This window comes from Lampetra fluviatilis, chromosome 21 (genome assembly GCF_964198595.1).
Source record: "Lampetra fluviatilis chromosome 21, kcLamFluv1.1, whole genome shotgun sequence".
NCBI lineage: Eukaryota > Metazoa > Chordata > Hyperoartia > Petromyzontiformes > Petromyzontidae > Lampetra > Lampetra fluviatilis.
In genome coordinates, this window is record NC_136295.1 from 644,508 (window position 1) to 656,866 (window position 12,359).

General features: G+C 43.7%; 1 protein-coding gene across 3 annotated transcripts in view; it reads left to right on the plus strand.

Annotated features, from left to right (window-relative positions):
- Positions 1-12,359, plus strand: part of LOC144938118 (uncharacterized) — a 101,838-nt gene that overhangs the window by 58,787 nt on the left and 30,692 nt on the right. For all 3 annotated transcript variants that reach the window (XR_013637815.1, XM_078865820.1, XM_078865821.1), the window contains 2 exons: positions 6,049-6,159; positions 11,274-11,372. Coding sequence is in view for 2 of the 3 variants with exons in the window: in XM_078865820.1 (XP_078721946.1) it covers positions 6,049-6,159; positions 11,274-11,372 (210 nt within the window). In the remaining variant the exon portion in view is untranslated. The remainder of the gene's footprint in view (positions 1-6,048; positions 6,160-11,273; positions 11,373-12,359) is intronic.

Genomic DNA, 12,359 nt, shown 5'->3' on the forward strand with positions numbered 1-12,359 from the left:
GCCCCCCGAGCTATTCTGGCGACTAACGCCCACTGAGCTATTCGGGACACTCCCTGCCCGGGGTGTCCGTCTTGACTGTGGGTCCCCAGCCCGACCCACGTGGGCGTCGGACCCCGGGTCCCACAGTCTCGCCTCCGAGCCACACAGGGCCCCGGTCCCCACAAGGACGGCGGGACTAGGGGTCTCGGGGCACTAGGTCTTCAGCTCCGTCTTCGGGTCTTCAACTGGGTAACTCTCCCCGAGTGCTCTCGCGCGTCCCCCTTTATACCTCACCTGCGGACGTCGCTGCGAGCACCCATCTTATTCGACCAATCACTAGGCGCTGGCTACGATCCTGTTTTCCCACATCTCAGCGTGCCTCACCACCCACGCCGCGCCGCCCCGTCATCTGTCACTCCCGGCGCGCGCGTCCACACCACGCCCACAACGCGTGCCCAACCCCGCACCCCGCGCCGCCCCGTGATCCATCACTATCACAGTCGGCGCACGTCAACACCACCACTACATATGTAACTGAGGCGCACACGCACCGTTCTTGGAGGCAATGCGTTTATTAACAACTTTACTGTAAACTGGGTTCTGTTACTAAGTGTGGCTAACTCTAGTTAGGCTACTCACTATGTGCGTGTCTGTTAGCTGGATCCCTAAAACGAACCCCGAATCCCCCTTACGCTCCCCCTTTATCCCTTGGCCCCGGCCCCGCCCCTTACTGTATCAAGGCCACATGTCCTTGCCTGTCCAATCGGGCCCATTTCGGGACACATGCCCTTTAGCTCGTCCAATCGAGCACCGCTTCCGGTCACGTGCCCTTAGATCGTGCTACCCGTGGAGGTAGGCCTCGGCAAGGTAAGGTAAAAGTTAAAAGGTAAAAACAACGAGCCTACCTTTACCCTACCTTTTACCTTACCACAATACAATCACTCTACCCTACCTTTTACCCTTTAGCAGGTAAGGTAAAAGGTAAAAAGCAACGAGCTTACCTTTACCCTACCTTTTACCCTTACCCCATACAAATTACCCGATTACAGGGTAATTACTAGGCAACTACTACACATGAACAAGGTTTATAACGGTAAATGCTAGGTAGAGCGCTTTATTCAAATAGAATACTCTCGATGATTCCAATTTTACACGCTTTCTTTTAACTCACACTGTTGTTGTCGTTGTTGTTATTGTTGTTGTTGTATCCTCAAATCTTGAAACTCAATTTTTACCCACTTCCTAATGTGGTATCGACTGCAAACTTGGTATACGTAGGTCATACTGATGACAATACTATATCCTATCATAAAAAATATGTTTTTAAACATTATTTTTTATATTTTATGTTTCGGCTTGGGTCTAATTGTCCACAATCAACTGACGTTTGCTGTAATTGGCCACGGTCCCTTACGTTATGGCAAGCTTCGGGGCCACTTCCTGGAGTCGTGGAGTTCTGCCATTACTCGTACGTTTCATAAAAGCGTGTTTTTAATAAAGTTTGTTTTAATATTACTTATTAAATGTAGGCCACGGACTGCGCCACGGAGCTTTTAGCGGTAAACAAGGTACCGTATTTACCGGGTAATATTTTGCGCTACCTTTACCCTACCGGGTAATTCTTCCGAGCTACCTTTACCCTACCCTTTAACTTACCTCTTGGCATGTCGACACCTTTACCCTTTACCTTTACCCTTTTACCCGGTAAAAAAGGTAAATTACCTTACCTTGCCGAGGCCTACGTAGAGGCATCTGTGTCTCTACACACGTTTAACGTAGCGAGATTTTAGAAATAGCGCATTCAATTAATTTACACTTATTTTTGTTGCGTGCGCACTGTTATGGAAATAACGCGCTCCAGGGCATCGGGCCACGGTATACGGGGAACACGTTGCGAGCTCATCGTTAGGCAGCAAAGTTCAGTCGCGATGCTGCCTGAGGTGCAGTACGGCAACCACAAAGCACGGGCAGCAGCATCAGTCAGTATCTCACGAACCATTTTTAAGATCTTGTCCCGCATGAACTTTGTGTTGCATACATTTGCCTACCAATATTTCCGGTAAACATCTTCACTACATGCTAAAAATATTTTTGGTTTGCTTAATTATTATTTTCTTAAAATTGGCTGTTGCTATCTTTAATACATGTATGCTTGTGTTGTAAATATAATATGTTACTGTAACCAGTGAAATATGTAGACGTGAGAATGAGGTTCGATAGCATGCTTTCCCTAACTGCAAACCACTTCCTTTTTTTGTTATGGGAAATTACTGTTTAATTTACACGATTTTGAGTTACGCATCATTTTTCAAGAACACAAGCCTCACGTAAAACGAGAGGGAGCCGTAATATGATTCCTCTAAGAGTTTTGGGTTATGCAATGTAATGATTTGACTAAACTAAAACTATAAAGTTTGTTTTATTTACCAAGTGAGGCCCACTGAGCTATATAGCTGTTTTTTCAGAAGTGACCTGGCTATCCCAAATGATAGCTCAAAGAAGTGGATTATCATGTGGAAATTTACAGCAGCCAAATACTCTAAATACATGATGTTGATTCTAAATGTGGAGGAGAAAACCAGAAGACCCAAAGAAAAATCCACGCGATCATGGGGAGAGAGACACACAAACTCCAAATATACAGGTGTCAGGGCTTGGGATAGAACCCACGACCTTCTGCATACCAAGTGAGGTAGTTAACATCTCGCCACCATGGTGCCCCAAATCTGAATCTAAAAACCCTCTGCTACCCGACACAGCCAAAGTGTTTAATGTACCATTTATTATATTTTCAACTTTTACCAGTAATCCATAATCAACGTTTTTGGGTTTAGATCGCGTTATTTATAAATGTGTCATAACCCTCCACCACCCGACACGGCCAATCAGTAAAAAAGTGTCACGTTGACAAAGGACAATTAGTTCACTGCTTTAGCCCACCGGTGTGTTGAAGCGTGAAACTACAACATTTACAATTTGAGTACGACGTTTCGCTGGTAATTGCATCCAGCATCATCGGGCAATTCGCCAGAATGGTGAGGCTCTGCTGTGTCTTCCGTTCTTATATAGAGCAGCAGCAGAGTGACGTCATCATTAACTCATTAACTCATCAGGTGCAAAGATTTGAGGGGGGGTTATTGTAATTATATACTAGATTAGTAATCAGGCTATTGTTACGATGCGAGTTGTAGATTAGTAATCATTTGGCATGTGTTTTATTGTGATTATGCTACATTAGTAATCAGTTAGTGTTTGTTTCCCTTATAAGGAATTGTAATGTATCTTATTTAATAATACGCTTCCAGGCCGCACTAAGCCTGTAGCTGTCTGAGCGATTAAAGTTATTTCTGTTTCTCTCAATTTCAATGGATTCTCTAATTAGTCTTTGCCAGTAGTAACTAGTTTTACACAACACTTCAACGTTGTCAAAATCAATTGAGTGTCCCTGTTGGCATGCATGTTCTGCCACTGCTGACAGTTGTGTTTGCGATAGTTTAATATTTCTCTGGTGTTCTTTTAGTCTTACACTAACGTTACGCCCTGTCTGTCCAATATAGCATTTGCCACATACACAATTAATCCGATATACACCTTCTGTTGATAATTTAGGTAATTCGTCTTTAGTGCACGTTACTAGTTGTTGATTTTTGTGTACTGTACCAAATCTTACTGTAATGTTTTGCTTTTGCAAAACACGGGCTAATTTGTCAGTAACTCCTGAGATGAATGATATTTTTATTGTTTTGATAATCTGATCGCTTTCAGCAGTGTTGCTTTGCGATCGTGATTTGGCATTTAGTGCTCTGTTAATTTGAGCATTATTGTAGCCATTCTGTCTTAGTGCTTCTTTAACATGTTTAATCTCTCTCACTAGACTTTCACCATCTGACACTGTTTTAGCCCGATGTATGAGCGTCTTGATAAGAGAGGATTTCTGAGCTGGGTGATGATGTGAATCTGCATTCAGATAGGCATCAGTGTGCGTTTGCTTTCTGTAAACGCTGTGTGTTATTTTACCGTTTAGGCCATGCCCAAGTAAAATATCTAGGAACGGGAGTGTGTTCACCTCCATTTCCATGGTGAACTGAATGGCCGGGTTTTGTGCATTGAGATGATTTAGAAAATCGTTAAGTGTATCTTTGCCATGTGGCCAGACAACCAAAGTGTCATCCACATATCTAAACCAAAAGGATGGTTTTAATGTGCTCGAGGCAAGTGCTCTGGTTTCAAAGTTTTCCATGTACAAATTTGCTATAGCAGGAGATAAAGGAGATCCCATTGCTGCTCCCTCCCTTTGTTTAAAGAATTCGCCTCTCCATAACAGCGAGTTTCGGAATATCTTTTGGTAAACCTGTATTCTTTACCAGTGTATCAAGTAATTTAAGCGACTCGCTCACTGGAACCTTAGTGAATAGCGAAATCACATCAAAACTCACCAAAATATCATTAGGGTTAAGTTTAATATCTTTGATCATATTCACAAGATGTTCTGAATTTCTTATGAATGATGATGTCCTACCGATGTAGGGCTGTATTTGTTTAGTTACATATTTTGCTAATTTATATGTGGCAGAGCCAATTGTACTGACTATGGGTCGTAAAGGGATGCCGATTTTATGGATCTTAGGTAGCCCATACAGTCTAGGTGGTTTTGAAGCCCTTGGCTTAATTAGGAATTGCTCATTTTTTGGGATTAATGAATTTGCAATGATTGCAGTAGTCTTACGTTCCAAAGTATTAGTTGGATCTCGTTTAATTTTAATGTAGGTAATTTCCTCTAATAAATCTTTAATTTTATTATCATAATCGGCTCGTGACATCACTACAGTAGTGCGGCCCTTATCAGCTGCTAGGATTTCAATATCTTTATTTAGACGAAGCTCTCTTAAGGCTTTTGCCTCGTTCGAGCTAATATTTACTTTTGGTACTTTACTATTCTCAATTATTTTGGCAACCTCGTGTCTAGTCATCTCTGCCTCATTATGTGGAAGGAGTCTTACTGCTGATTCTACCTCAGCAATTATCTCATCCACTGGAATTGTGCGTGGGGTAACGGCAAAGTTAAGGCCTTTAGAAAGGACAGAAATCATGTCAGTGGTTAAATCAGTGTTAGTCAAGTTCATTACGGTTTTGTTTTTAAATTGTTCGTTTTTAATAGGGATTTGTTTATTGTAAAGTCTTTGAAATTTGTTAATTTGGTTAGCATTTGTTAGATTAAACACATTATCAGCCGATTGTTGTGTTATAGTATCGATTATATTCCAATCATGCACGGACACACTATTGCTTATATTTAAGTGTAAATGCTTTAGCGTTTCAGAAATGTTGGATAATTCACTCCTATTGTGTTGTATTCTCTCTATTAATAATAATTCGCTAGCTTTGTGTAGTATTTTGTTAGCTTTAGAAGACTTTATGTGATGTGTTATTTTAACTGCGTTTGGTATTACCTGATTGGCCGTGTCGGGTGGTGGAGGGTTACGACACATTTATAAATAACGCGATCTAAACCCAAAAACGTTGATTATGAATAATATTGGTCGCGAAAGCCTACGTGTTTTACCAGTAAGTTGAAGAACAATTCTCGCAACCAAATGCAGCAGTTGAGTCAGACTGTCTGCTTAAGAGTGCGGCATCAAGCATCATCAGGACAAGATCCAGGAAGTCAGAGTAACAGTCTGGGAAGTTGGAGTATCATACTTCCTGGATTGTAGTGTCAAGTTAAACGCCGTGTATCTCATGCTGAATGTGCCTGAGAAGACTTGTTCTTAAACTCAGCGGTGAGTTAAAACAATGATAATTGGCCTTTTTCTTTCAGTTGTGTTGGATGGGAAAGGGTTTAGCATGATGCAGATTTGGTCAAGCCATTACGTGGCCTAATCCAAAAATCTATTAAGAATCCTGGAATATTTTTTTTTTTGCAAATGTGTCCATGGAGATTACGCGGATTAAAGCAACTATGACGATCACATTGCTGTTGTCGGAATGTTGGCTGCCAAAAGTATTCCAGTTGTGCGATTAATACAGTGATTGGATTTAATATTTTTTGCACGTGTGTTTAATTTTCAGACATTGCGTGACCTGTCCTGCTTCATTCAGTTTGATCACGTGAGCGTGTACTATGGTCAAGACTTCCGGACGAAATACAAAGCTCCTACGGAATACTGTTTTGCCCTCAAGGTGAGCTCTGCAACGTGATCATGGTCAACCTTTCCTGATATGTATTGGCTTCAGCATTACACCCCTTGATTCACTAATGTTGGGAACCTATTATGTATAAGTGGTTAGAGAGATATATTTTTTTATACAATTTATAACTTTAGGCTGACCCTGCAGAATTATTAACAACCTCTGGGCCATACATTTTGTGGCCAACTTACTGGCTCAAGATTGTAAACAGGAGGTCAGCTCTCCTTTAATGGTAACAACCTTGCTTGATAAGCAGGAAGTTGTGTTGTCACATCTACGTCTCTATATAAGTGTAGTGAGTCCAACTAGTCGCAGACGTTATCTTGGGAGCAACACTATTTATTACGCAACTTTAACACAACATTCCACAATCTACACTCGGGTCTCGAATGACCATCTTAACCATGCTACGGCAGAACTAGACACGGTTCGCTATCCCGGCCCGGACCACAAACGGGGTCCCGGACCGCTTGGCTAGAGGCTTCTTCTTCCCGACGTGGATCTTCATACCAGCACACGAAGAACCCCGAGCTCCTCACAGGGCCCCGTTTTATCCCCCTGGGCTGGCGCTGGCTCCGCCCTTCGCCCCGCCCACCTTCCAGATCTCTCGACCTCTTTCTCGAAGGCCACAGAGAGCTCTTTTATATTACGTTACCCGCCCAGTGGCCCCCATCCACCGGTGGCCCCCCTCCAATATCATCCGGTCACGTGTCAGCAGGTCAACCAGTGTATTATGCCCCAACGTAACCCTGGCTGGCTGACGCTCCCTCACCGGGAGCCCGCACCGCACACTGCTCGCGGTGCCTCCGCGCTGACCAGCGCTCACCCAAGCCCCGCTAGGGCTGGTACTACGCCCCGTTGGCGAGCTACACATAATGTCAGCACATTATCCGCCGTGGCTTCGTAAGCCCGGCACCACACAGTGACAATCACAGTCACTACATATTCTTAGGTTTTTTCGGTAAAGTCACGTAGGTAAAACATCAAAATTAATGAAAATAAAAAAAAAAATCACGCCGTTTCGGAGGCAACACAAGTCTCCGTCATCAGGTGGAACCGTCACAGCCGGATTAGCTGCATCAAGTGAGGCAATGATTCAAGATGTAATCCCTTAAAAGCAAGTTGAGTGGGGGGGAGCTCATCAGAATGTGGTAGCCAATGAATGGAACGTATCGGGAGGGAGGGGGGCGGGGCTCAAAGACGGCACGGAGTGCCACGTACAACGCATCGGGAGGGGGAGGGGGGCGGGGCCAAAAGGATGGACGACGGCTTGGACGCGGTTGCTGCTGCACACGCCAACTCATTGGACAGAGGGGGAGGGGAGGCCTGATACACATGATAGAAAAAGAACGAAAATGCCCATGTTTATACCAATGCTGGCAGAACAATGAAGAGAGTACTGTTAAACACTGGGGATGTTAACACTCGGTAAAGTAAAGTAAAATAGTGCCTGTCAGATAAGATGGTCCAAAAAAGTATAATTAAGTCTTTTTTGCGTGGTTGATAACATCTTTCCAATGATTACTAAGTTTGTACCCATCATCACGGTTGAAATTATGTCTGTGTTTGTATATTTGTATGGCCTCGTGTACAAACCTTTGATGGTAGCCGGGAGGTTTTCAGAGAACCTTGGTCTCGGAAAAGACAATTTTCATGAGAGCCCACCGAGTTGTAGCAATGATCGGCAACGGCCGAAGAATCAGTTCTGCCGTGTTTCAGATCTGACTTGTGCTCGCGGACACGATCAGAAACATGACGTTTCGTTTCTCCAATGTAGCAATCACCACAAATGCAACTCAATTCGTTCTTTCTATCATGTGTATCAGGCCTCCCCTCCCCCTCTCTGTCCAATGCGTTGGCGTGTGCAGCAGCAACCGCGTCCAAGCCGTCGTCCATCCTTTTGGCCCTGCCCCCCTCCCCCTCCCGATGCGTTGTACGTGGCACTCCGTGCCGTCTTTGAGCCCCCCACCCCTCCCTCCCGATACGTTCCATTCATTGGCTACCACATTCTGATGAGCTCCCCCCCCCCTCTCCTCCCCCCTAAACTTGCTTTTAAGGGATTACATCTTGAATCATTGCCTCACTTGATGCAGCTAATCCGGCTGTGACGGTCCCACCTGATGACGGAGACTTGTGTTGCCTCCGAAACGTCGTGATTTTTTTTTTCCATTAATTTTGATGTTTTACCTACGTGACTTTACCGAAAAAACCTAAGAATATGAATCCTTGCAGTCACGAAAGCTTCAAATCTAGAATTAAGTCACTACATAAGGAACGAAACAGGTGGACTTCTCCACCATCCTGGCTGTCGCCTGATGAAGCTTGTTGTAATTACTGGTGAAACGTCATACTCAGATTGTAGATGTTGTGGCTTGGCTCTCCAACACACCGGTGTGCTATACTAGTGACGAATTAGCATGTTCTGTTTACGTGACAACAATTACTGTACATCCTCTAAGAAGCCAGTCACCCAGGAGGAGATAACCCAGACCAAAGTTAAACTTGACAGACTCCTGAATGAGAAAATCACCACCCTTTGTCTGAAATTCAAATTTGCCTTTCAGCGGCTCCTCCAATTCCACAAGAACATTATTTTCCAGACTGGAAAATGCAATTTAACCCCTTGCGGCAATGATTAGAGCCACAATAGAGATTTGGGAAATTGCATTTGGAGCAAGAGAGCATAAAATCAAGCTACGTGCAGAGTATATCCCTCTGACCCTCTCTGAAATCAAAACCTCAATCCCAACACTTTTTCAGAGAATTGAGGTTTTTGGAATGGCCTCAGGATACAAACTCTTCATTGATAAATCAGAGGCGATGTCCCTCGCGCTCGCCAAGCCTGCTGCCTTTATCCGCCCCTTCCATTGGAGCCCCCTCTCACATTGACTATCATGACGTCGTTTCCAAAGAAACTTTCAGGCAAACTTTCCCCTCATATGACAAGAAATCAAGGCTTCTCTCCTCGATTGGAATACGTTTTTTTCCCTTCTGAATTGAGTTTACCTCCTGAAAATGATGGTTCTACCCAATATTCTTTACCACTTTCTGATGATCCCAACAAGAATTTGCACATTTCTCCATTAATCTGTGGCCACAAACTTGTTAGTATAGATTACCAGACTATATCCTCCGCGAAGGGAAAATGAGAACTTGCGATCTCAGACTTCTGTAAATATTAACTGGCTAAATAGGAGTATTTCGATTTAAAGCTTTCGTGACTGCAGGGATTCATCTTCTTGGTTCTTTCGGTAAAGTCACGTAGTAGGGAAATAATAAAATAATAAAAATAAAACATAATAAAATAATTCTCACGTCGTTTTGGCTACAACGCAAGCAGCCGTCCTCAGGTTTAAGAACAGGTCTGTCGGAAAGACTGTCTGAATGAATGAAGAACAGGTCTGTCGGAAAGACAGTGTCTGAATTCATTCAGACACTGTCTTTCCAACAGACCTGTTCTTCACCTGAGGACGGCTGCTTGCGTTGTGGCCGAAACGTCGTAAGAATGATTTTATTATGTTTTATTTTTATTATTTTATTATTTCCCTTCTACGTGACTTTACCGAAAGAACCAAGAAGATAAATAGGAGCACTTATACAAAGTTATATTAATCCAGGCAGTCTTTGAGGTACTGGGAAGGAATAGGTAGAGGTATCAGTAGCTCCACGGGGCTTGGCAGGACCAACCATCATCTCCTTACCCCAAGGACACAGTCGCTCGCTTTAATCCACTGGTCAGCCAGCTGCACGATGTGGAGAATCGCTCGGATGTCAATGCTGTGTCCGCCTCAAGCATCCAGCCCCACTCGGCCACCTGGGGGAACCTAAGCATCTGCATAAATAACAAAGATGGTGTGGACTGCCTCTCCTGCAGCAATGCAAATATTAAAATAATTTCCGGAGCTGCTCATGGGGTCAATACTTTTCAAAACATCGGAACCATGAACGATATTCCTAATTTACACTTTTTCAGACACCTTACATATCAGAAGCACCATCAACAAGACCCAGAACAAAGACTTAACTACTAAACCCCGAATTGATAACCTGGCTTTGGAGTGGTAGAACTACATATACAATTGCAGAATCCTGCAATATCCCGCCATCATATAACAGGCCAATCAAATCCAGAACTAAGGTGCTATGGGATGGGATATGTGCTAACCCCATCAGACTTTCAGTCACTATATAATAGTCCCAGATCTTCCCTCCTAGGGACCATCTAATTACAATTTCCACACGGCACTTGCGGCACCAGCCAGGAGTGGCGCTCATTCTATAGCGACGTCTCATGAGATGCCGACGAGGCGCGGCCCGAACGTGCGAGCGTGTGCTCCGGTCTTGCCCGGACATCGAAGAGTTTTACACCACTACCATCGAACAATTAAATAACAAAAAAAATCATATAACAAACATCACTCCGTCAATTAGAGGTCTCACTTTTAGGAATCAACCCTCGCCGAGGCTTCTCGAAAAGTCAATATGCTGCACTCAAAACATTTGATGTAGCAGCAGGTAAAATTATACAAGGCATCTGGAATTCCTTTTTTACCTGCTTTGTTTATCGGTTAGCTTCTCGGGACCACCTGTGGGGTTACTGTGCTTAAAGGAAACGAGGCAGATCCACTCTTAGATAGCCCATGGGCTCAGTGCTACCAGCTGCAAATTCCTTATAATCGAACGTGATTCTCCCTCAGACAGCGCATGCAGCTCCCTGCTCTCGCCCCCCCCCTTCTCCTTCCTCACCCCTCATATATTTAAAATTCCAACGATGGGCTCCATAAAGAACGCGTACGACTTGTAACTCCGGCCGGTATGTTTATTGTTTGAGTGGACCATGTGTTGGTGAACCTGATTAAAGAGAATAACAGCATCATTATTATTTCTTCCATACCTTGAATTTCAGTAATTTTCGAGCTATTTTTTGTTTGTTAAGTTTAGCATTTTTGTTTAATATTCAAATTGAAAGGTAATTCGACACAGTGGAAATGTATTTAGTCATCCATGCTCAAATAAACCGAGCCCTAAGTAAAACACACGTCTAAATAATACAAAACAGCGGCATAAATGGAACGGGAAAATAAGTGTATCGTCTCTGTTCACAGCATCCACAAATTCAGAAGAAGTCTCAGTACATCAAGTACCTTTGCTGTGATGATGCGAGTGGGCTGCAGCAGTGGGTGACTGGCATTCGTGTCGCCAAGGTGGGTCTCCATCGCATCTCCTGCCCCCCACCCCCCAGCATCTTGCTCGTAAATGGAAAACACGAACAGTATGCACGATACAAATGTGGCTTTTTAATTCCATGCTCCCTCTGTTTTGCATGGTCAAAAGCACTGACTTTGTTGTCTATGCTAATTTGGTGCTCTGTCTGAGCGGCAGGTCCAAGGCCGACATCGTCTCCATCCCTCCTCTGTTCTCTGCCCTCTTCATGTCCACAAATGCCCCCTTCCTTCAGCTCCTCCAACATCCCAACCGTTTCGTTCTTTCCCCTTCATTTTTCCTTCTATAACGTCCTTCGTCAAACGGTCCCCGCATATAATTTGTCCAATCCGGTTCTTCTTTCTCCCCCTGGTGACTTCCATTGGTGTTTTTCTTTCGTTAATGCTATTCAAGATATCTTCATTCGTCTTCTCTGCTCAGATCATTCTCTGCATCCTTCTCCATATCCACATCATGAACACTTCTAAACTGTCTCATTTTGTCCACATGTCCTCTCGATTCAAAGCTGTGCTCTGCACCGTTGTGATAATTTCCCTCTTGACAATTTTTCTTATCCTTATCGACAACTCTCCCCTGTTACCAAATTCCTCTTGCCAACCAACCCTTGATATTATTTCTGCTACACACCCTTCATCTTCCGTGATCAATATCTTTACCTATGCTATACCCGGTTTTCCAGCAACTATGATATTTATCTTCCTTTACCCTTCCTTGATATTCAAGTTACAACTTAGTTTCATGAAATCCGATTGTAAGTAAAAAAAAGAAAGAGAGATAATTATGCAACTATGCGAACGTTGGCAGAAGGGTCTCCAGCAGGGGGAGCTCCGCTAACACCACCCACAGTCTGTCCTCTTATAACTCAGTGGTAGTTGCATTCCTGAAGAACACCATGTGATGGAAAAATCGCGCTATAATATATAATATAGGGTGTAAAGCACAGTCCATGATAACACGTGAGATGCGTA